This window comes from Mesoplodon densirostris, chromosome 14, assembly GCF_025265405.1.
Source record: "Mesoplodon densirostris isolate mMesDen1 chromosome 14, mMesDen1 primary haplotype, whole genome shotgun sequence".
Taxonomy (NCBI): Eukaryota; Metazoa; Chordata; class Mammalia; order Artiodactyla; family Ziphiidae; genus Mesoplodon; species Mesoplodon densirostris.
Genome location: NC_082674.1, coordinates 11732616 through 11758687, shown reverse-complemented (window position 1 = coordinate 11758687; position 26072 = coordinate 11732616). Strand labels below are relative to the sequence as shown.

Genomic DNA, 26072 nt, shown 5'->3' with positions numbered 1-26072 from the left:
GCTCCAGAAGTAATAGTAGTGGGCACCCAGTATTCAGTAAATATTTGTTGATTGGATTAGCATATGAAAGATAATTACAGTATCTGGGGTTATTATTCAATGTTAGGAAGCAGTTACAAATGTGAAATGGTTTTTGTGGAAAACATGCAAAGCTGAAACACACTTTAGTTTAGGAGACAGCTCTACCTTTTGCAGGATAGGACTAGGGCTGCTGTTACCCAACTTTAGCTCTGCAGTGAGTGGCAAGTGACTCTAATAGCTTGCTCTAACATGGCATACTTAACCTGCTTGTGTGTGGTGCTCACACGGGTGAAACATGACCTGTGAATTGCTACTTTAATTTGTAATTTGGCGGTGGTTATGGATTATCAGTGGTTAATATATGTTTCTTTTATTCCTAGATAGTGAAGTAATATGTTACAAATATGGGAACTAATTAGAAACCATCACAGAATACAACAAAAAGCATTAAAATAGGGGACTCTTTTATAAAAAAGACACCTCCTTCCCCCAGTTTGCTCATCTATCTTAAGTGAATACATTCTGTGAAGTTTCGACAAAACAAATTTATGTCTCCCTCCCTCCCTCCCTCCCTCCCCTTTTCCAGCCAAAAGAGCAAACTATTATTTGTGATTCTATGAAGGATGAAAGTAATGAACATTTACTTTGGTCTAGTTCATGCTAATGTATATGTAGTGACTCATTTAATCTTTTCCCAAAGCTGTGAAGTTGCTGTTACTTATCCTGTGTTATTGAAAGGAAAATGAAATCATGTTGAGTATTTTGTCCAGGTTACACAGAGAGCTGAAATTAGGTCAAGTTCACTTCAGAGATCATGTCCTTTCTGCTCTAGTCCACATAGAGGCCTAATAGTCCAATTTCTTGAGGAAATTTATTTCCATATGTGTAGCTGGATTTTGTTATAATATTTTAATAAATGGCTAAAAATCTTAAAGAGTCTGTAAAGTTTGTTTTAAAGGTAATGCTTAGTTATTTTACAAATATTAGAAAATACAGTTAAGTAATTATGAAAGAAGAACAGCAAATTTTGCTGTCCAGAGTTGTCTACTGTCAACATTTTGGTGTATGTTCTTTGACACTTTTCTGTGTGTGTAAAAATATATATATATAGATATATACTACATATATATATGTAGATGATGCTCTACATTCTATTTGATACCTTTTTCTTGATAACTTTTGAAAATTAATATATTGTCAGCATCTTTCCATGTCATGTATCATAATAGCATAATATTTCATTGATCATATATAGCAAAATCTAATAATTAATCTCTTTATACTGGCTGTATTTTTCTCTTTCATAACTTAGGCTGCATTAATTGCCTTGATATCTGTGTATATCTGTAATTATTTCCTAGGGATAACTTTGTAGAACTTAAATTGCCAGATCAAATACTATGGACATTAAAGTTTTGGATAATTATTACTAAATTCTTTTCTAGAAGGTTTACCAGGTTTCATTTTTGAAGATATAATAATTAGAATACTTTAGTATATATTTCAATATCACAGATATTAAGTAGGTTGCTAATATAAATATGGTCACTTGTTAAAGCTATTAGATTGTTAAAACAAGACTTTTCTCCCTAAGTGATTAAACTCTGTAACATGATACAGACCAGTGGTTCTCAACCAGGATCAATCTGTGGAGCTTTAAACAAATATTTTTGTCTGGGCTCCATCCCAGATTTACTGCATCAGAGCCTTTGGGGATAGGGTCCAAGCATCTCTATTGTATTAAAAGACTGTGCTTAAAATCAATTATGCTTGTATCACTAGATTCCTAATGTAGCTATGTTCCTAGTGAAATAAGAAGGTTGGAAGAAAACATTGTCACCAATGAAAGGGTCTTACTTGAGGCACAAAACCATCCATATGAGAGAAGGAATGATTTAGTGTTGTCTAGAGAAGTTGTCTGGTCTGTAAGTGTTTGTGATGTCTTATAGTACTACACAGTAGTGTTGTTATGGCAAAACTGTTGTCTTAATTTTACATATATTTTGCAGGTCTGCAAAAGATGATTTTACATCTATTATTGGGAAATGTCAAGGTAAGAGTTTCCAAAATATTCAAAAAGTGAAAAATTCAAATCTGCAGCAGTTAATTTTTTTTTTTTAACTCATTTATTGGGCTTCCCTGGTGGCTCAGTGGTTGAGAGTCCGCCTGCCGATGCAGGGGACGCGGGTTCGTGCCCCGGTCTGGGAAGATCCCACATGTTGTGGAGTGGCTGGGCCTGTGAGCCATGGCCGCTGAGCCTGCGCATCCGGAGCCTGTGCTCCGGAACGGGAGAGGGCACAACAGTGAGAAGCCCATGTACCACACACACACACACACAAAAACAACCAAAAAGAAAACCCCCCTAAACCCCTCATTTATTTATTTATCTATCTATTTATTTATTTTGGCTGTGTTGGGTCTTTGTTGCTGCACGCGGGCTTTCTCTAGTTGAGGTACATGGGGGCTACTCTTTGTTGTGGTGCCCGGGCTTGTGGTGGCTTCTCTTGTTGCAGAGCATGGGTTCTAGGTGTGTGGGCTTCAGTAATTGCAGTACATGGGCTCAGTAGTTGTGGCGTGTGGGCTTCAGTAGTTGTGGCTCATGGGCTCCAGAGTGCGGGCTCAGTAGTTGTGGCGCATGGGTTTAGTTGCTCCACGGCATGTGGGATCCCCCCGGACCAGGGATTGAACCCATGTCCCCTGCATCGGCAGGCGGATTCTCAACCACCGAGTCATCAGGGAAGTCCCAGCAGTTAATATTTCTTAAAAGTCAGAATAGATACTGTTTATTGACAAGGATTATTATGACTTTATTAAAATAATTTTGAAGCATCTTAACTGATTTCTATTCTGTAAATGTTTTGCTTTAAGATCTGAATTTTGGAGAGATTTGAAATTGAAACTGTTTTACAAAAGTCTAAGGCAGTTTTGGGATAAAGTATTTGTAAGTGTCTATAGTCTTTTATTTTGAATTCAATGCAGAAAATAATTTGTAGATATGTTTGGAGTTGGTCAGTTATAGACTAGTAAAAATAATCTGGGATTTGATCATTGTTTGATATACGATTCAACAAAACTTTGCTGAGTATCATTTATGTATGTGAACCATTTTTCTGGGTCCTAGGGGTATGATTGTGAGCAAAAAGGCATGGCCACTTACCTCACGAGGCATGTAGACCCTCAACTATATACTTACAGACTTTGATAAATCTGATGAAGGAAAAATACAGAGCAGAGTGAGAGTTTAACCAGGGGTGTGAGATGAGATTGTTGAGAAAAAGTGACTTTTGGAAAGCAACCTTAAGAATGAGTAGAAGGTAGGAGAAGACGGGGGAGTGTTTTGATCTGTGGGAGCCGTGTATGAAAAGGTAGGAGAACCGTATGGGAGGAAAATAAGTGGGTATTGTTAGGTAAATGCATCTATTACTTATGTTTTATTTACAGGACCTCCAGTTCCATTTGTCTGACCTTGTGTTACTTTAACAGTGGAGTAGTTGTAGGAATCATCGTGATGATAATCATAGTCATTGTGGTGATGACAACCACTTGTCATGTCCTTCCTGTGTGCCAGGCACTGCATTTCGTGCTTTACGTGGACTTTTCCTCATTTACTTGGAAGAACATAGTCTACATATTTTATCTTAAAGCGGCATTAGAGTAGAGTAAGTAATCAACAGTGAAAGAGCAAGGAGAGGGGAGGCATTGGTAGTTTTGAAATCTACAAAACGGTGGTAAGACAGAGGATTCCCCCTGGCTGGTCTTAAGTTCCTGGTCAAATGCAACATTAGTGGCCTAGGGCTAGTTTCCTTCTCATTTTTCTCATTCTCAGCTGTCCAGATGTGTTCAGAAGATTAAAAATCAAATATTTAAAAAATGTTGTCAGTCCCATATAAGCGGTGATATTAATTCTATTAGTATGTCACAATCATTATTCTTATACAATTCCACGTATACTAGTGGATAAACTAGTAATAGAGTTCTTATGGAGTTAGCTTTACGTATAGTGTATATTGTCACTTAAAAGCAAATGTGATGTTTCCTACATATTTATATAAATTTACCTCCCCTTCTTAAAATCTGTTCCTTCTGTTCTGTTACTTGGAGAACCCTGTTCCCTCAGTACTCTGGTCAGTCGTACCATTATCTGTACCAAGCCAAAAATCTAGACAGTTTCTCTTCTTTTTCCTCCCCTCCCTTCTTTCTTACTTTGACAAATATTTATTTAGTTGCCACCATATGCCGGACACTATTATCCTAGGCAGTCTATGTACAATGAGGAGTAAGACATAGGTTACCTAGATTTAAGGGTTTATAGTCCATCAGGGGAGAGAGAGAGAAATAATTCTCTGCACTTATACTGAGTGACACAGTGGAGAAGCCTTACCTTATCTTAACTTCACCACGTCCTGGGAATCTGTTTAAATGGCTCTTGCTTCCTGCTTGTGCACTTCAGCCATCACAGCCCTGGTTCAGGCTCTTAACGTTTTTTTACTTGGTTTCTTACAACAGACTTCTGACAAGGTTTTCTTCTATATGCCCTTCACTTATCAATACTTTACCCTGCTTGTCAAATTGATCATTCTGCATTGAGAATTCTATCAAGATTACCCTTCAAGTCTGGCTCCACTGCTTCCTAAATATTAACCTTGGACAAGTTACTTTACCTCTCTGAGCCTCAATTATCTGTAATACAGGCAAAATCCTATAGAACAGGTTGTGGAAAAATGATGTGAGCTAATATATATAAAGGTCTTAGCATAATGTCTGACATACTAAGTACTTAGGAGGCATTAAGCTATTATCACTGTTACTAGTACTGTTATTCTGCCTAAAATCTTTCAATTGTTCACTGTTGGCTATAGAATGCAGTTCATATCTTCTAGTTCAGGACACGAGTCAGCCTGTGTCTGTCCTGTAAGATACCCCTGCCATACGTCCTGTGATCTAGTATAAAGTAGCTTGCAGTTTTCCATCCCCATTGTATTTTTCATGCCTTGGTACAGATGGTTCCTTTAGCCTAGAAGCTCCCACCTTTATATTTAATTCATTAGTTCTGCATGTTTTAGTTCAAGCATCAGCTTTTTTTGGAAACCTTTTTTTTCTTGCCCTCTTCCTCATGATTTGTGCATTTTTCTTAACGTTTCTGTAGGACTTTTTGTACCTATGTCCCTTCACTTAGCCTAATCTTTCCTTTTTAAATCGTTGACTTGCTTGTTTGATGCCTAATTAGGTTGAAGGCAGGGCTCCTGCTTTACTCAACTTTTTTTTTTTTCCATTCTTAGTGCCTAGCATGGTGTCTGACACATAGAAGGCACAGTTTTTGACCATATCAAGTGGATAATGGTAGTTGGGAACTATTAAAAAGATTTTTATGAATGAATCTATGAAAAAGTGTATTTACTTGTTTCTTGTGAGTTTATTTTGTAAGTTCATGAGTGTGTGTGTATGTATGAGTATATATATACAAAATACATATGTATGTATTTTGTATATATAGAGAGAGACATATATAAGTTTATGGGTAATTGTCCTGATATTCATGTTTTTTATTCCTGTTGTATGCAAGTGTGTATACATACCACAAGTAGAACAATAAGGGTAGGTAGGAAGCTGTATTTGCTTAGTATCTTTTTGAAAATAAATCGAAGGGGAGTGGTTTTTGTGAATTTCTAAACCTTGGGGCTTTAGCATTTTCTGAATTTGCTTCCTATAGTTTTTTCACCAGCACTTTATTAAAGTGGACCAGGCTTGGCTTAAATAATGTATAAGGATCAAGAAGTTCTGAGAAGAATAATTCGGGGGTATTCAGTTGCCTTTTTTCCCAGTGCTTCCCTTTTGTTGGGTGGGGGCTTGGGGAGCCTGCAGTGGGCTTCTGAGAAGTGTGCTCAGAATGTTGGAGTGATTCAGACAGACAGCCCCTTTGAGCTTTGACATTAGACCCTACTCTGAATCAGTAAGTAAACTGAGAAATCTGTAAGTTAACGTGAAATTGGGAAGATTAACCCTTCTGTATTTTACATAAATTGTAATATTTGTTAGAGCTTTTACTGTGTACAGTTAATGTGGCAGCACGAGTGAGGTAATAATGCTTTGAGAACTAATGTTTTATTTTGTGGGCTTCTGAATGTGTGGATTTATGACTTTAATGCTGCATTAATGGCTTCTTTCCATTTCATGTAATGTGAGGTGGTGATCATTTGCTTATTATCTAACTCATCTTTATGGGAATAACTCTCATATGCCAAATGATATTGCCTGTGTATGCCTGGAGAGAAGGAGCCAGATTGTTGTTAATGCGTTTTTGAAACTACATATCGTAGTGTGCAAACTGAAATAGGATCTATTTGGTTCCACTTTGGTATTTTTCAGTTATTGTTTTATAAAATATATGCTGTTTGAGGATATTTTAAACGTGGATTGCAACGTGTTGGCTATGTTTGCCAGGCCGTAAATAGTAATTCAGTCTTCTCTTTCTATCTTGAATAGTGACCTAAAAATAGCACATGGAATTAGACATTTTCAGAGCTGTACTATGTTAATCAGGAGATTTTTCTCGTATTTCTGTCTTTGAGATACCATAAACCAGAGCTTCCTAATGCTGAGCAGCAGCTTGCCTAGTGTAGGCGGGCTGAGGTCCCATCAGCCCTCCAGTGGCCCGGTGGCCCTCTGACAGCGTGAGCTCAGGCTGGTCGCCTCCAGTTTCCAGCAACCTCATCAATTTACCCATAGGTGCCATACAAACATGATTTTCTATGTGTGTCTTGACATGAAGAAGGTTGGGAAGCACAGACTGTTTGAAGCACCCAGATTTTGAAATGAAACATTTCATTCTTGAACTGTGATTCAGGAGCCTCAGGTTATATGGTAACTATTTCTTTTCATAACTTTTTTTTTTTTTTTTTTTTGTGGTACGCGGGCCTCTCACTGTTGTGGCCTCTCCCATTGCGGAGCACAGGCTCCGGACGCGCAGGCTCAGCGGCCATGGCTCACAGGCCCAGCCGCTCCACAGCATGTGGGATCTTCCCGGACTGGGGCACGAACCCGTGTCCCCTGCATCGGCAGGTGAACTCTCAACCACTGCGCCACCAGGGAAGCCCTATTTCTTTTCATAACTTTTAATACATTTTTTTCCTGTTGAAAAATAATGCACATTCTCAGTAAAAATTTTAGAAACTAAGAATGAGCAAAAGGTAGAAAATAAAAATAAGCATACTATCCAGAGGTAAGTACTATTAACATTTCATCATCTGTTCTTTCAGACATGTTTCTGTAAGTGCTTGTTACTGTAGATATGCTCTGTGAAAGTAAAATGTTTTATAATCTGCTTTTTTCACTTAAAGATAGATTGTTAAGTCTTTTAGGTTGAAGTTCAAGAAGAACTTTCCGAAGTATCTTTTTTGATCTTTTTTTACTGGATAACTTGCTGAGTGTTAAGATGTAGGTCTCCCAATCATCCAAATTATCCAGAAAGTGCCTATAAATTTGATCTCTGAGGAGTAAGTACCTCAGTGTTATACTTGATTTCACAAGCAAGGTAGAACCATCATTAGGCCTTTGTGCAGATAATTGTGTATAACATAGGTCGCAGATTATTACATTTATGTTCATGGAGCTATTGGTTTATAGTTTTTTTTTTTTTTTTGGTAATGTTTTTCTGGTTTGGTATTAGAGTAGTGCTGGTCTCAAAATAATGAGTTGACAAGTGTTCCTTCTTTTTTTGTTTTATGCAAGAGTTTGTGTAAAATTGGAATTATTTCTTAATTGTTTGATAGAATTCACCAGTGAAACTTGGAGTTTTGTGAGTAGGTTTTTAATTCCTAATTAAAATTTTAAAATAGATGTAAAGCTTTTTAAAATTTCAATTTCCTCTTCTTTCAGTTCCAGTTTTTTAATGGAATTTCCCCCTAAATTTTAGCATATATTGGCTTAAAGTTGTTTGTAGTACTTCTTTATTATCCTTTTATTGTCTGTCAGACCTGTAGTGATGTCCCTCTTTTGTTCTTGATATTGGTAATTTGTGTTCTCTTTCTTTTCTCTTGATCAGTCAGGCCAGAGTTTTATCAGTTTATTAATATTCAATAAAAATAGGTATTGATTTCTTTTTCTGTTGTTTTCTTTTGATTTTTGCTTTTATCTATATTATTTCCTTTCTTCTGCCTACTAGATTTAATTTGCTTATATTTGTCTAGATGGAATATGGAAATTTATATCACTGACTTTAAACCTTTTTTCTTCTGTAAGCATTTAAGCTTGTAATATAAGCATTTTTGTTATTTTTTTTTTAGCTTTATTTTTTTTTTTTTTAGATTTTTTTTTATTTTATTTTACAAATTTAATCAGTTATACATATACATATGTTCCCATATCCCCTCCCTTTTGCGTCTCCATTTTTGTTATTGATACCTAATTCTGTTGTGGTCAGAGAATATATTCAATATGACTTTAACCTTTTAAACTTATTGAGACTTGATTTATGGCCCAGCATATGGTCTGTCTTCAAAAGAATTTGATTCTTGCATATGGTGCAGTTTTTAGGTATCGTGGTTTACAAATGTTAATTACATTGAGTTGGGTTAGAGCTGTTCAAATTTTTATATATGCTGATTTTCTGTCTAGTTGTTCTGTCATTTCCTGAGAGAGGAGGGTTGACATTTCCAAGTATAATTGTGTATTTTATTTTACCTTTTAGTTCTATCAGTCTTTATGTATTTAGGGGTTCTAGTTTATAGGTGCCTACACATATTATTTTGTCTTCTTGATGAAATGGCTCCTTTACTGTGATGGAACGTCCCTTTCTATCTCCAGTAATACTCTTTGTCCTGGATTCTGTTTTGTCTAATATTATTATAGTTGCTCTAGCTTTTTTATGATTAGCATTTGCATGACATTTTTTTCTCTTCTTTTTCATTTATCTGTATTAAATGTACATCTCTTATAGAAAGCATATAATTTGAGTCATGCTTTTTTTTCAGTGTGACAATTTCTGTCATTTAATTGTAATGTTTAGAACATTTACATTTTTTTAAACATCGTTATTGGAGTATAATTGCTTTACAATGGTGTGTTAGTTTCTGCTTTATAACAAAGTGACTCAGCTATACATATACATATATCCCCATATCTCCTCCCTCTTGCATCTCCCTCCCACCCTCCCTATCCCACCCCTCTAGGTGGACACAAAGCACTGAGCTGATCTCCCTGTGCTATGCGCCTGCTTCCCACTAGCTAGCTGTTTCACATTTGGTAGTGTATATATGTCCATGCCATTCTCTCACTTCATCCCAGCTTACCCTTCCCCCTCCCCATGTCCTCAAGTCCATTCTCTACATCTGTGTCTTTATTCCTGTCCTGCCCCTAGGTTCTTCAGAACCATTTCTTTTTTTTTTTAGATTCCATATATATGTGTTAGCATACGATATTTGTTTTTCTCTTTCTGACTTACTTCACTCTGTATGACAGACTCTAGGTCCATCCACCTCACTACAAATAACTCAATTTCATTTCTTTTTATGGCTGAGTAATATTCCACTGTATATATGTGCCCCATCTTTATCCATTCATCTGTCGGTGGACACTTAGGCTATTGTAAATAGAGCTGCAATGAACATTGTGGTACATGACTCTTTTTGAATTCTGGTTTTCTCAGGGTATATGCCCAGTAGTGGGATTACTGGGTCGTATGATAGTTCTATTTTTAGTTTTTTAAGGAACCTCCATACTGTTCTCCATAGTGGCTGTATCAATTTACATTCCCACCAACAGTGCAAGCAGGTTCCCTTTTCTCCACACCCTCTCCAGCATTTATTGTTTGTAGATTTTTTGATGATGGCCATTCTGACTAGTGTGAGGTGATATACCTCATTGTAGTTTTGATTTGCATTTCTCTAATGATTAGTGATGTTGAGCATCCTTTCATGTGTTTGCTGGCAATCTGTGTATCTTCTTTGGAGAAATGTCTATTTAGGTCTTCTGCCCATTTTTGGATTGGGTTGTTTGTTTTTTTGATATTGAGCTGCATGAGCTGCTTGTATATTTTGGAGATTAATAGAACATTTACAGTTAATGCAATTATTGGACTGGTTAGGTTTTACCTTCTTATTTTTCTATTTGTCCTCTCTCTTCTCTGTTTCCTTTTAGCATTTGTTCTGGGGTTTACAATGTGCATTTAAAAATTATTTTATTACACAGTGTACATCCATTCCTTCCTACTCCTTTGTACTGTTGTCAAACTTTTTATAAATGCTAAACTGCCACAATATATTATTTATATTATTTTTGTCAAGTAACTTTTTAAGGAATTAAAAAACAAGGGTAAATCTTTTATTTTTCCTTCTATTTTCCATTTCTGTTACTTTTCACCTTTTTCTTTCTGTAAAAGTTTCCATTTGATAGTGTTTTCCTTCAACTTGAAGAAATTATTTAATATTTCTTATAATGCAGGTCTGTTGATAAATTCCCTTATTGTTGGTCTGAAACCATCTTTGATTTTTGCCTTCATTTTTGTAAAATATTTTCTCTGGATATAGAATTCCAGGTTGACCTTTTTTTTTCTTTCAGCTGTTTAAAGATATCATTGCATTGTTTTGATGAGAAATCAGCAGTCATTGCTGTTATTGTTTCTGTAGGTAATGTGTTTTTTTTTTTTCTAGCTGCTTGTAAGATTTTCTCTTTTTCATTGATTTCAGAAATTTGGTTATCATGTGACTTGATTTTTTTCTGGTTTTCCTGCTTTAGGTTTATTGAGCCTCTAAGATCAGTGGATTCATAGATTTCATCACATTTGCAAAATTTATGGACATTATTTAAAATTCAAATAAAATTTCCTAACTTAGTCTCTCATTTTAGGCTGTGGTGGGCAGCCTAGTCTGAAAGTAGTTTCTCTGGGTTTTTTTTTTCTTTCTTTTAATTACAAAAGCAGTACATACTTTGAACAAATTCAAACAATGCAGAAGTAACAAAAAGATTGTTTTATCTTCTCAATTTGCATTCTTCATAGAAACTTATATTAATGGTTTAATATAAAGCCTCTTTGCTTATATGAACCTGTACATAGGTGGATTGACTTTTTTTAGGTAAAAAAACAAGATCATCTTACGTATTTTGTTCTTCAGCTTGCTCCCGCACTTACTGTATTGATGATGTCTTTCCCAGTCAGTGTGCACAGGTGTAATCCAGTCCTTTAAATGAAGCCACAGCGTTCCATTGTGAGAATGTGAACCACATTTTATTTATCTATTCCCCTCTTAGTCAAAATTTAGATTGTGTACGGTGGCTTGTTTTATTCTTTCTCTTCCCATCTTTGTCCCTTTCCCCCTCTAACAACACTGGAAAGGACATCCTGTTTGTCCATGGGTGTAGTATACAAAATGTAGCTACTGCCATATTTCCTTCCTGAAAGTTATACTTATTATACAACCATGTAAAAGGTATGATTATAAAGCTATTTCTTTTCTCCATTGTCAGCACCATATGTTACCTATTTCTAAAATATTCATCAGGTTAGGCAGAGGGAAAAAAGCATCTCATTTCTAATTTGCATATGTTTAGTTATATGGTAGGGCATATGTTAAGTTGCTGGGTTTTTTTTGTGTGTGTGTGTGAATTGTTAGATCATATCCTTTTGACTATATTCCTCTTGGATTATTTGACTTTTCCTTATTGACTATTTTCTTACTTGACTATTTCCTTATTATTTCTATATAGTATGAATGTTACCCTTTGTCATATATGTTGCAAATATTTTTCCCAATCCATTTGTCTTTTAAATGTGTTATAGTGTCTTTTTTTTCCATGGAGCATTTTTTTTTTTTTTTTTTGGTAACTGCATTTTTCATTTTTTTTCCTTTATAACTTCCAAGTTTTGTATGCTTTCACCTTTCTTATTCTAGGATTGTAAAAATTTTCTCATATCTCCTACTAACACTTTAATTTCAAACATTTAAATACTTAGCTCCTCTGCATGGCTTTTAGCGCCACTAGTTTGCTCTTGCTCACTGGTCCTTGATGTAAAAGTCAAAGAACGTTTGGGAGAGAGTGTTCATTGAACCCTTGGTGATTGTCCCATGGTCACACCCAGCTGTTTTATGACAGCACTGAGAATAAAACCCGGTGTTCCTTATTTGTAATTTTTTCCCTTTTCCATTTCTAATTTGGGTACATGAGCACTGGATTGAAGTGTGCTCCTTTAGCACTTGAGTGCTGTTGTGTCCCAGCCGAGTACGAAATGCTGGTGATAAAGTTACGAACAATACGGACACAGCATCTGAGATTTTGGAATTTATAGTTTAATGCATAAGGCAGACAATAAAAAGTAGACAAATGTATACTGATTTGGGATAAGAGCTGTGAAAGACATGAACTCATTGGAATGGAGAAGATCAACGGGGCCTCGAGGCTGCTTAGACAGGGTGGTCGGAGCACACTGCCTAGGCAAGCAAGGTTTAAATTGAGACGTGAAAGATGGAAGAGCCAGGGACAGGTTCGGGGAAGAGTATTCCAGGCAGAGCAGACGGCACTGGCCGGAGCTCTGAGGTGGAAGCCAGCTCGGCAGTGGGGCAGGTTGAAGGGCCCGCAGCCAGTGCAGGGTGAGCGCGGCTGTAAATGGTTTCACCAGCAACATGGCAGTTGTCACACTGCTGGTCAACTTCATCATCAGCCTGTCTGAATACTTTTCAGAAAACTCCGTTGACACTGGCTTTGTACAAATCTGTGCTGTTCATTCCTCTCCAAAACCACACAGGGTGCTGGAAAAATCTGATGATAATGTCTTTACTTTCACATTGTTATGTGAAATCTTCTCTTGTAATGAAAACATATCTTTATCTGGGTCAAAACACATGCTGAGTTTTCTGGAGCTGCTGGTTATAACTGGAAGTAATAGTAAAAACAAAGTCCCTTCAGGTGGAACTTACTTCAGACAGATACGGAAGGTAGTACATAAATCTATTTATCCTCCTATCAAAATGAAGAGGAAAGATGTTATAACAGGTAAAACAGAGACAATGGAAACATGTTGCTGTGTTTCTTTAGAACATGAATATTTTTCAGGGCATTAAATTGTCCTCTTGCTGGTGTTTGTGTAGCATCTGTGTATTTGTGGGTCTTGAAGTATTCTGTTGTTTATCATTTGTGCTTAAGTTTACTTCCAAGTTTCATTGTTTTTTAAAGCTGACGACAGAGAACTGATCTTTTTCTTCATTTTATTCCCCTTTAAAAAATTGCGTTTCCAAAGTGTATGCAGTATTTCGTTAGGCGTTAATAAAATTCCCTAGACCCTCCTGTGTTCAGGGGCCTCTCTTGGCTTTTTTTGGCATGCTTTTTACCTTTAAAAAATAGTCAAAATGAATCAACTCATTGACATCTGGTATACTTTTCCCATATACAGAACATATTTTACATATATTGCAGAGATGAGGGGGGTTTAAATTCTACAGTACCTCTGTTAGGTGGAGAGAAGACTTCAGTTATATAATTGACGTTTAATTGTTAGTCCCTGAGGAGCGGTAAACCCTTAGCATTACCTTACCCCATTACTATAGATTTTTCTGAGAGGCTGGGGCTTTGCTCATTAGTGAAACGTTAATCACTTTCTGTTCCAGGTCCTGGGATGACAGTGTTGAGTGAGACATTGTCTCAGAGACTTGTGGGGGAGATAATCATGTAAACAACATCGTCTGATGTGCTAAGTACTATGAGAGACTTTTGTACAGCATATTTGGGGGCACATAGAGGAAGGCAGTCAGTTTTGAAGAGTGTCAAAGAAGGAAGAGGTGACAGTTGTTACCACAGATGGTTTAACAAACAAGTACCCTTGGAGTAGCATTGGAGATGAACATTCTAGGTAGAAGCAACAATGTGCATGAAAGACACAGACTGGAGTATGCCTGGTTTATTTGCCAGGTGGTTGTGTTATTGGTGGGCTATTAGGTGTATGATGGAGGAAGGGCGGGAGGTGAATTGGAAAGCTCTGATGGGACCATTGGTGAAGGGCCTTTCATGCCTGTGGAGGAGTTTGGACTTGATTTTTTTGGAAATGGATAAACATCAGGGATTTTAAAGCAGGGGAAAGATGTGATCTCTTCATCTTTCCCTTTTACAAAGATAATTTTGGGTACTATTGAGGAAGGATTAGAGGGGAAGAGCCTGAAGGTGGGAAGACCCGTTAGGAGGCTGTCATGAGAGTCTAAGCCAGAGATGATGAAGCCTGAATTGCGACATTAGCAGAGGAATAGAGAGAAGGCAATAAATTTCAGAAACATTTCTGGGTCAGTAATCCTCAGGCTAAATCCAGGCTCTGACTGAGGGGCCGTGTGTTGTAATGCAGTGCACACTGCACGGGAAGGCAGCATGCTTACGTTCTGGGTTTGTTCTGATCGTGACTCCTGGTGTCACCTTGAGGCTCCTAATCATTTGGAATTTTTGCTGGTAAAGGGAAGGCACGGGTCCTACCTGGCTCTTCAGTTCTGGGATTCTAATAAGGGGAAACAGGAGCAAAGGAAACATCAGAAACCTCAGACAAACCTAAAACAGTTTAGAGTTTCACAGCCCCTTTCTCTTTTGCAGCTGGTAGCCTTTCTATTGTTGTACTGAAAAATTCAGAAGAGAAGAAAATACTGGTGTTGGATTATTAAGGTGTTGATTCTCAAAATCTTATGATTTTGTAATTCATTGAGAACAGTTCCTGATTCAGTTGCCTAATATACATATGTATTCTTTTCTCTTTCGAATTCTGTGTCAGTATAATCCCACTTTGTTTTTCTTTACCATCTATTTTTGAAATACATATCTAAAAGATCTCCATTGAAATTTTGAGTTTTTTTTTTTTTTTGGAGGAACTTAACTCACTGGATTGGAATAGTTTTCTGCTTAATCTTTATGCTTTTGATCTCTCGTAATTTCATAAGTATTTTGAGGTATATCATTCCTGAGCCTTTTCCAGATGAGGGCTTGCTCAGCTTTCAGCAGAGCACTGGTGTCAGTTGGCTTTGCTTCTGAAGTAAGTGGGGCAAGGCTTGTCACGGTTTACATTTCCCACTCTTACTTGAAGTGGCTTTCTGGGAGCTGTTCTTTTCTACTGAACAGGAGTTTTAGAGACCCTTAGGAAATGATGTCATACTTGAATACTCTCTTTAGCTGCAGGAACTATAAGTATTAACTATCTTGATTATGTTAAAAGCACTTCTTTCCTTTTCATTCTAGTTCCAAAAGACCCAAAACCTCAGTGGAGACGTGTGGCATGGAGTTACGATTGCACTCTGCTGGCCTATGCCGAAAGCACGGGAACTGTGAGAGTATTTGATCTCATGGGAAGTGAACTCTTTGTTATAATTCCGGTATGTACATACCTTAAACTGAAAACATATATATATATATATATATATATATTTTTTTTTTTTGCGGTACACGGGCCTCTCACTGTTGTGGCCTCTCCCGTTGTGGAGCACAGGCTCCGGATGCGCAGGCTCAGCAGCCATGGCTCACAGGCCCAGCCACTCCACGGCATGTGGGATCTTCCCGACCCGGGGCACGAACCCACATCCTCTGCATCGGCAGGCGGACTCTCAACCACTGCGCCACCAGGGAAGCACGAAAACATATTTTTTTTGACTACCTTTCATGTATAGATACTTGAATGAATGAATGTGATGAGAGAGGAACTATAAATGTAAATCAGAATGATAAGCTGTAAACTTAAGATACTTAGATCTAGTTAGAGATCTGTACGTTAAATATTTATTCTTTGCATTTTGTAATGCACTATCCAGACATAATCTACCATTATTATAAGATGGTAGTAAGTAAATACTAAGTAGAGGTGCAGAAAGCTGTTGTAAAGTTCCAGTGAAGGAAAGAAGTCAGTGGGCCTTTGCAACAGAACCAGCCTGGGAGGAGTTAGAATTTGTTACCCTAAAGGGATAGAAACTGAAATGGAGAGTGGAGAAAAAAATGAATGGTGGTAATAACTTATATTTATATAGTGCTTTGTACTTTATTAATGACTTTGATATACATTCCTGTTTAATATTCACAACACCCTTTGAGTGGATAGGGTACTTATTATCCTCATTTTACAGTTTAGAGAGCATAAATTGTGAGGAAGTAAAATGACTTTTCCCGTGGTAATCCAGTTAATTAGTGTCTCTTTTAGGAATTCGGGGCTCTTTACTTTGTATCCTCCTTCCTCAAGTGAACAAAATAAAGGGGCAGGTAGAACAGTGGTTCTAACTCTGGCTGCGTCTTAGAATCACCTGCAAAGCTTTATAAAGAAAAGAAAAAGAAAAACTAATCAAATTGCTGGATTGCCCAGGCTCCCCCCACAGAGAGTCGGACTTAATTGATCTGAGTGAGCCCTGGACTTTAATAATGTTGCCAGTCTTTCAGCTGATTCTAATGAGAAGCTAGGGGTGAGAACCAAGGATATAGAGAATGATTTTTGTTCAGAAATGAGTAGAAAAACTTGAAAAAGTACATTGGGCTCCTGGTATAGAAGTTCTGGGGAACCAAACTAAGTAGGCTGAGTTACTGTTTTCTAGACTAGCAGCGTCTAATAGAAATGTAATGTGAGCTATATGTGTGATCACGTGTGTAATTAAAAATTTTTTAGTAACATTAAGTTCAGCAGGTGAAATTTATTTGATATTTTATTTATTACAACATATATAAAATGATTACATGTTGAAATGACAGTGTAAAAATGATTAATGAAATATTTCACGTTCTTTCTTTGGTACTAAGTCCTTGATATTTGGCGTGTATTTTTATATTTATAGCATATCTCAATTTGGACTAGCCATGTATCAAGCATTCAGCAGCTACATGTGTCTGCCCTGTTTTATTGAGCGGCTCTAGGCAATGAGGAGCCATTCAGGGCAGAAAACTTCATTATGTGCTTCACTATGTGAGCTAAGGTGCACATGCCTTCCAGATCCTCAGCAAATACAGCCTGTTATTTAGTTGATAGAAAAAGGCTGGCATTGAGTGAGTGCTTTAAGTGTCCTTCCCTTTAAATTGCTGATTAGGCAAATGGAAGTAACTGGAGGCATTTTTCTTTCTTTCTTTCTTTCTTTTTTTTTTTTTTTAGCATTGGTTACTACTGGCAGTGGAAATTAACATTTGAGAGCTTATGTCTGAATTCTGTATCGTAGAATTCTTTGAGGCGGAATGATAGCATTAGGTTTTTTTTTTTTTCTTCTTTTTTTGCAATGGAAGCATAGTCTGAACAGAAATTCACCCACTAGGTGAACATCTCACCCAGAGAGGCTGCTGTGTTTCCAGCCTGTGGTTGGGGGAGGGCTGGTCTAGAGTTGGGTGTCTAGTTCTAGGCACTTTGGCTTACATGATTCTTCACATAACGATCAATTCTGGGCTATCTTACTTAAAGGATACCTGGCAAGGCTAGTGTCTTGAATATCCTTCAATTATACATATGTTAACTTCTATCTAGTATCTTTTTAGTAACTTAATTTCCTGCTCTTTCACAGGCATCTAGTTTAGCAGGTGATCTGAGCTATGCCATTGCTGGGTTGATATTTTTAGAGTATAAAGCAAGTGCACAGTGGTCTGCAGAACTCTTGGTCATCAATTACCGAGGAGAACTTAGAAGCTACCTTGTAAGGTAAAAATGCACTTTATTTGGGATGCCCTGTTTGACATAATGTTTATTTCTCTGCTTTAGTGTCAGATTTTGGTGCTTTTTTTTTCTTTTTAGCATTTTATTATGAAAAATTGCAAATATAAAAGGAAGGTTGAAAGACTTTTATAGTGAACTCTCATATACCTCCACTTAAATTCTATTTAGCATTTTACTATACTTACTGTGTCGTATTTTGACCCATCTTTCTATCTGGCCATTAATCAGTTCTTTTTTAAAATATATTTCAGAGTCAGTACATATATACTTTAGCATGCATATCATTAATTAAAGTTCATTAATTCAAGTTCAATATTTGCTTATAGTGTTCTTTCATTTGAAATAAAATTTGCATACAGTGAAATGCACTTAAGTGTACCAGCCAGTGAGTTATGACGAATGCATACACTTGTGCAAGTCAAACCCCTGTCAAGATACAAAATATTACCATCATGCTATTACGTTCCCTCATGCCTCTTCCCAGTAAATCTTTGTCCACACCCACCCTCAGAGCAACTGCTATTTATAATTTTTTTCCATCACAGATTAGTTTTGCCTGTTCTAGTGATTTACATTCACGGACTCATAGAGTATGTACTCCTTTGTCTAAGTCTTCTTTCATTCAGCTTATCTTGAGATTCATCCTTATTTTTACATGTATCTGTAATTTATTCTTTTTATGGCTGATTAGTATTTCATTGTATGAATATCTCATTTGTCTTAGTTTGGGTTGCTGTAACAGAATACCATAAACTGGGTGGCTTATCAACAACAGAAATTTATTTCTGATGGTTCTGGAAGCTGGAAGTCTGAGATCAGGGTGCCAGCATGGTCAGGTTCTGGTGAGAGCCCTCTTCTGGGTTGCAGACTGCCGACTTCTCCTTGAATCCTCACATGGTGGAAAGAGAGCTAGTTAGCTCTCCAGCCTCTTCTTATAAGGACACTAATCGCATTCATGAGGGTTCCTTTCTTTTGCCCTACCTAATAGATCCCAAAGACTCCTCCTCCAAGTACCATCACATTGGCATTACGGTCTTGTATGAATTTGGGGGTATACAGACATTCAATCTATGGGCGTCACAAACCTTCAGTCCATAACACTCATGATTTGTTTATCCATTCTTCTATTGATGGACCTCAGTTTCTGGTTTCATGAATAAGGCTGCTATGACTAATCTTGTACAAGTCTTTTTTTAAAAAAATATTTATTTATTTATTTGGCTATGCTGGGTCTTAGTTGCAACACATGGGATCTTCATTGCCACATGTGGGATCTTCTTTGAGGCATGCAGGATCTAGTTCCCTGACCAGGGATCGAACCCCGGGCCCCCTGCATTGGGAGCACAGAGTCTTAACCGCTGGACCACCAGGGAAGTCCCTGTACAAGTCTTTATGGATATATGCTTTCATTTCTGTTGGGTCAATATCTTTGAGTGGAGTTGCTGAGTCATAGGGTAGATAGTTTGGTTTTATAAGAAATTGCCAGAGCTTTTTCAAAGTGGTTATATCATTCATATTCCTACTAATAATTTATCAGAGTTCTGGTAGTTTTATATCCTCAGCAGTATTTGGTGGTGTCTATCTCTTTAATTTTAAACATTTTAATGGGTATTTAGTGGTATCTCACTGTGGTTTAATGGTATTTATTTCTTATTTACCTTCTTGAATGTAGTGTTGGAACAAATCAGAGCTATCAAGAGAGTCACTGTTTCAGCTTCAGTAGTCATTATCCTCATGGAATCAACACAGCTATTTACCATCCGGGGCACAGGTAAGCAAATGTTTGCTCTCATATTTGGTGGAGTATTAGGTGGATGTAGAAGTCTTGGCACAGTTTCAGAGAGAAGAAGTCCGTTCTGATTTTTATGTTGGTTTCTTTATTTCCTCCCCTTGTGTATAGTTATCCTAATGTCCGTAATATTGTTGCAGTCATCTTCTTTTTTTTTTTTTTTTAATTTATTATTTTTGGCTGTGTTGGGTCTTTGTTGCTGCACTTGGGCTTTCTCTAGTTGCGGCGAGCGGGGGCTACTCTTCATCGTGGTTCGCAGGCCTCTCATTGCGGTGGCTTCTCTTGTTGTGGAACACGGGCTCTAGGCGCGCGGGCTTCAGTCGTTGCAGCACGCGGGCTCAGTCGTTGCGGCACACGGGCTCAGTAGTTGTGGCTTGCAGGCTCTAGAGCACAGGCTCAGTAGTTGTGGCGCCCGGGCTTAGTTGCTGCACGGCATGTGGGATCTTCCCGGACCAGGGCTTCAACCCGTGTCCCCTGCATTGGCAGGCAGATTCTTAACCACTGCGCCACCAGGGAAGTTCCTCAGCATTTTAAATATGAGTCCTTTACACTCATGGGATCGAGGAGGTATTCCAAATAAATAACTGGTATTTAGTGGGGGGATCAAAAATGTTTTTCGTGTGAATGAGCTCTCAGGAGGCGTGATGATGACTCCACTAGCACAAAATGGAAGGAGAACAGTCTTGGGCGTAGAATGGGACGGGGTGCCGTAGGGTACGCATAGCGGGCCACGGTCTCGTCTTCATACATCACCCCTGTCTAGGGAGATGTCCGTCGGGCCCACAAATGTTTAAATTATATCTTGTGGAGGAGATAGTGTTGAGAGGGCCCTACTGAAAGGTTCACCCAAGGGCATAGGTAAATTCTGTTCTCCTCTTATAAGGTGTAAGACCCATCGAGACCGGTGAGATGCTTTTGGAAGCTAATCAGTGGGCCTTTAGAGCCATTACATTGCCATAACATTGCCCATCTTTCTCTCTGGTTCCTAAGGTCATATATATTCTGTGAGAATCAGGGCAGTGATGTGTAAATGATACACTCTGTTGACAGCTGGAGGAGCAGTTGGGTATAAATTACATGAGGAACTTTTTCATAAGCCCTATAGCTAGATAAGATGAATAATTTCATGAAGGATTGCTTCTAGAAAAGGAATGAGTACTGCAGTCCCGATCCTTGTAAATTATCTTCCACTGCAGTGAGAGAGTGTGTTCAGCCTTTGATAACGTAGGGGCTGTTGACATTTGAGAGATTAGTGCACAGCCTTGTAGCTGGAAGTATGAATGTCAGTAATCGAGTGTATTAACTTATATTAAGGAGCTTTTCATGTTGCCTTTAGAATTCTCATTCCTCCACTGTGAGAAAATTCTTCTTTTCCTGAGTTCAGGTTGGGTTTTTGAAGAGAAATGAAGAGGGGCTGTTGTCTGCACAGAAAGCTGCATTGTCTTGGCGGATGTGAAAGTCCTTAGGTGTGAATTAAGGGACTCGCTGAGCTTCACAGACTGATTTTTCTTTTTTTTTTTTTTCCCACAGGCATTTGTTTCTGGGGAGGCAGGGAAGTGGAGAGTCTTGGCCATATCCTGTGATCTGCTTTTATCCAGGATATGTTACAGATAGGTAGACACGTGTGACTCAGAAATATCTTGGTCCTTAGCAGCCTCCACCTGGCTGTCTTTTAAGAAGACAGTCTTCTTTATTAGTTTGACTTTTTTTTGCCAACCACGGAGAAAAATTAAATTATTTGGCAATCAGCTTTAATCCATCAGTCAGTCCTCTCTTTGGAGATTCTTTGATAGGAGGGGCTAGTTCTCATTATGTTACAGTTACATTTAAATGGGCCTTTGTAGGCCTTAATAAAGTTTTTAATCTCTTCAGCTGGTAAATCAACCAACCTCCCTCCCTCCCTCTCGCTCTCTCTCCATTCACCCCCCCCCACCGAGTGTTTTGGTTGTAGTTTAACCTGATAACTTTATATGTCAGTGAATTTCATTAATCTTAAGCAAGATATTTTGTACTTGGGTTATATGTCCCCCCCCACCGATTTTAAGGACTACTCCATAATCCCTCTGCAAAATTTATGGAAGTGCGATTTTAAGAAGTAACTTGCGCCAGATTGAATTTGTTATACTTGGAGTGATGCTAGCTGTTGTGGATCTCTCTTAGGAGTAGAGAGTTGAAAGACTATTGAGTTATCTTAGGTTATTTTATAGGAATTAAGGAATGATGCTTAATTTTGTTTTTTTAAAATTTTTATTGGAGTATAGTTGCTTTACAGTGTGTTAGTTTCTACTGTACAGCAAAGTGAATCAGCTATACGTATACAAATATCCCCTCTTATTTGGATTTCCTTCCCATTTAGGTCACCACAGAGCACTGAGTAGTTCTCTGTGCTATCCAGTAGGTTCTCATTAGTTATCTGTCTTATACATAGTATCAATAGTTATATATGTCAATCTCAATCTCCCAATTCATCCCACCCCCGCCTTCCCCCTTGGTATCCAGACATTTGTTCTCTATGTCTGTGTCTCTATTTCTGCTTTGTAAATAAGATCGTCTATACCAATTTTTTCAGATTCCACATATATGCTATTAGTTTTGTTTTATAAACAATTAGAAAATTAAAGAAAATATATTTGTGATATGATAGAATGTGTACTGGATTAGGAGACAGGAAATCTGTGCTACTTATTAGCTCTGTAACCTCACGTCATCATTCTTTTTGGACCACATTTTGCTGCACTGCATTGGGCACATCCAGTAGATGGTGGTTTTAGCAAGCTGATCAAGTACCAAGGCATCTAGTATAGACTACTAGGTAGCATTTACCAGAGCAAAATTGTGGCAGGGAGTTTGGTAGCAGGCATTATGGAAGTTCATTGTCGGGGACAGCTGGCAGGCAACAGTTAGCAGGATTCAGTGGGGGGAGGTAGGGTTCGAAGACAAGACAGTTTCCTGAGAGAACAAGTTTGAGAAAGACTTCAAAAATTAAACTATTGGTATTGAAATAGAAGGTGAGAATTTGGTTTCAGAACCTGGACTGTTCTGAAATCAGGATTCAAAGTAGGCATGGAATGGATCAGACAGAGGGGTGCTGAACATATTATATTGTGCTTTTGCAGTGAAGTTGCCTAAATCCATCGTAATGATGGGGAGGGAATTAAGTTTTTAGATGATGATCATTGTCATCAGCTGTGGAGTGAGGGATGGCAACAGGGGCAGAGACATTCAAGAAATCCCAGATGAACAGAATTTTTATTATTGAACTAGTAAGATTTTTGTAGCAAAGAATATTTAAGATCAAATTAGAATGAATTAAAATTGGGAACATTTCTGTGATCCCAAGAGAAGAACGGCTTCTAGCTGTGAAGGTAGTAGGTAACAGTTTTTGAGCCCTTACTTTGCCAGGCATGGTCTTAAGTACTTTTAATTTGGGGGCATGTAATTTTTTTCTTCTTTCTTTCTTTCTTTCCTTCTTTCCTTTTTCCTTTCTTTCCTTTCTTTCCTTTTCTTTTCCCCCTTCCTTGCTGGTTGTATGCCACAAGCCCATTGGTCATTGGACAGGGAACATACAAGAGTTTCTTGCTCTATTATTTCAAATTCATTTCCTTGGCTTTAAGGAGTTTTAAGCCACTAGATGGCAGATTTTTGTCAACAATTACTAGACTGAAGACCCTTCTGAATAAACTAGTTATAACTCTTCTTGTCATCAATTTGTAGGGTCACCTTTAGCGCTCCCAGGGCATCCAGATCACGCCTGGTGTGATGCGTGGGGCACACATTCCGTCCCTCCCTTTCTTTCCTCGGCTGGGCCTGGCCACCCTCTTCTCACTGCCTCCTGCTCTGCCCTGGCCTCTGCCGTTACTCCTGCTCATGTAATTCACTCCTTGTGTTTTTTGGCTCCATCGCTCACAGTTTATTTTTCTTGTCTGATACCTGCATTCCTGCTTTGAATTTGAGACTCTTAGAATGTCAGAGCTGGCAAAGAGTGTCATCCATCATGTAGCTCAGCCCGTTCATTTCTCAGGTGGGAGAACTGAAGCCTGGAGAGGTTAAGCCAAGGACGACGGGGGGCTCTGGGTCGGATTTATCTTCATGCCCCTGCAGTTCTGGGCACATAGTGCGCGGATAGATGTTTCCTGAATGAAACAGCTGTGGTAAACGCTTTGAAGGATACAGACACGGTCTCTGTGTCCGAATGGCTTAACGTTTAGTGCTGGAGGCATGATTTAAGTAACTGTTACCGTTTTGAAGGTAGCAGGTGATAATGTGCTCGGGAAGCGAGCAGGGTAAACCATTCTGTACTGTTAAGGACCCTTCGAACTTTCTACCCTGCTACCCATGCTCGCCTTTCACAGGCTGGGCGCACTCACTGCGTTTCTCACCGTCCTCCCAGCACACCGTTTACAGACTCGTCTCCGTGCTCCTGTACGTTGTGTTCTCTTGGCGGAGCAGGCTCTTTACCTGATCCCTTTATCTGTTTGGGAAGTTGTTGAAAGGAGAACCCTTGCTCTGGTGTTACCCTGTGAAGCCTTCCTTGACTTCTTCCTCCACACACTTAATTGGTCCTTAAGGCTCTTTTTTTTTTTTTTTTTTTTTTTTTTGCGGTATGTGGGCCTCGCGCTGTTGCGGCCTCTCCTGTTGCAGAGCACAGGCTCTGGACGTGCAGGCTCAATGGCCATGGCTCACGGGCCCAGCCGCTCCGCGGCATGTGGGATCTTCCCGGACCGGGGCACGAACCCGTGTCCCCTGCATCGGCAGGCGGGCTCTCAACCACTGCGCCACCAGGGAAGCCCCTTAAGGCTCTTTTTGTGCCGAACTCAAGGGTCCCTGCAGCAGTGGTCTGGGTTGGCTTGTCCTTCCCCTGGAGTGGACAGTGCTCGTTGTCGTTCTTGTGTATGAATATGTGTCCACAGCCATCTGAGAAAGGAGGGTGCCCCCGGGCCTCACCCCATGATTGGTACTAACGCACTGGGAGAGCTAAACACGACTCTACAAATTGATTCTGAGAACTAGAAGTGGTTTATTAAGCAAGCTCTTTATTTGTCTTGCACATTCCTATTGCTTAGCACGTGGTTTGCATTTATAAATTTTGATGGGATGAAGGAAACTAATATTACAGTTACTCTGTTGCAAAGGTATTTGAACCTGATACACCTGATTCCTAGACCCATGATTTTCGTATTGTCCACAAAATTTTGAGGTTGAAGATTATTGGGAAAGTTCTTTCTCCTACTCTCGTGTTTTTGTTAACGAGTAGTTTAAACTCCTACACATCGAGGGCTTTAGTCTTCAGAATTTAATATGTACTATAGAAATTCCATATTGCTTTACGTCTTTATAGAATAATTTAAAAATAATCACTTGCTTCAAAATGTAATTCCTGAAGTAAGTACATAAGAGCCAAATACTGTATATTTAAGGAGGTTTTGCTCACCACTGCATGTAAATATTTCTGGGTGGAGGAGCTTCCTGCAACAGAAAATAACATTGATGATATGTTATTTTCTGCAGTATTGTCTGCGGTTTTAAGTTTTGCAAAAATCTAGTTATCCTTTCAGTAGTAAATCACAGAATGCTTAAGATGTAACTATAAACATATAAACAGCTTCAAAATGTCACAGAGCAAATGATATGCTAATTTCATTTTCAGTATTTGACTAGACTTGTGGGTTGATGCTAAGCGTTACAGCCAGTTTACTGAATTTTTTTCTCTTGGACTTCATTAACTGGAAGAAATTTATGTACATAATTTGGGATACTGTATCTTGATTTTCCTCTTTTTAAGTTAGAAGCAGAGAGAATAGTGCAGGGAATGATTTAATGAACACCTAAGTACCTACTACCCAGCATTAACAAATATTGAGATTATATTTTTTACTTAAGGTGTGTGTGTATGTATATGTATAGTTATACCCAGATATATAAATAAAAGAGAGGCAATGGTACAGACAAAATTTCCTACTTCCATTCCTCTGTCTCACTTTCCCTTTCTAGAGGCAGCCTGCTCTCATGGTTTTAGTGTGCGACCTTCCAGTATGTATTTTTATATTTGTTCTTTTTACACTGTATGTTTCCCTGAACAGTTTAATGAATTTATTTATCCCTTTTAAACATTTAAAAGATTTCTAATTTTTCTGCATTATAAATAGTGCTACATGAGGTATTCTTTTACCAAGAGATAAATATACCTGTGTAAGAATTTCTCTAGAGTTGTCTTAGAACTCAATTTGGGGTATTTTTTGGGAAGGGGTGCATTTTTTAGATATTGTCATATCATTCTCCAAAATGATTACTACAGTCTTACCAATAGTTTTATGAGAGTTACTGTGTCTCTAAGCATAGAGGGTGGCTGGCATAAATCTTTGTTGCTTTGATCTGCATTACTGGCTTTTGTATTTCTCTTCTTGTGACTTGCTTATTCTTTGTCCGTTTTTCTTTTGGGCTGGTTGTGGGAGATCTTTATGGATTCTGTCTGCTAAAAACATATACTCTGTTAGTTTTATGTTTTATAAATAACTTTTCCTGGTGTGTGCCTTGTCTTTGCACTTTATGGAGAGGAATTTTAGATTTTAATATAGTCAAATTTGAAGGAGAACATCTTAATGACACCAGGGTAGGAAAGTTTTTGACAGGTCAGGA

The 26072-nt window shown here is 38.2% G+C and overlaps 1 protein-coding gene across 2 annotated transcripts in view; it reads left to right on the top strand.

Moving 5' to 3' along the window:
* Positions 1-26072, top strand: part of NBAS (NBAS subunit of NRZ tethering complex) — a 345026-nt gene that overhangs the window by 8769 nt on the left and 310185 nt on the right. For both annotated transcript variants that reach the window (XM_060116919.1, XM_060116918.1), the window contains exons 6-9: positions 2031-2074; positions 15217-15350; positions 17499-17632; positions 19320-19418. In XM_060116919.1, coding sequence (XP_059972902.1) covers positions 2031-2074; positions 15217-15350; positions 17499-17632; positions 19320-19418 — 411 coding nt within the window. The remainder of the gene's footprint in view (positions 1-2030; positions 2075-15216; positions 15351-17498; positions 17633-19319; positions 19419-26072) is intronic.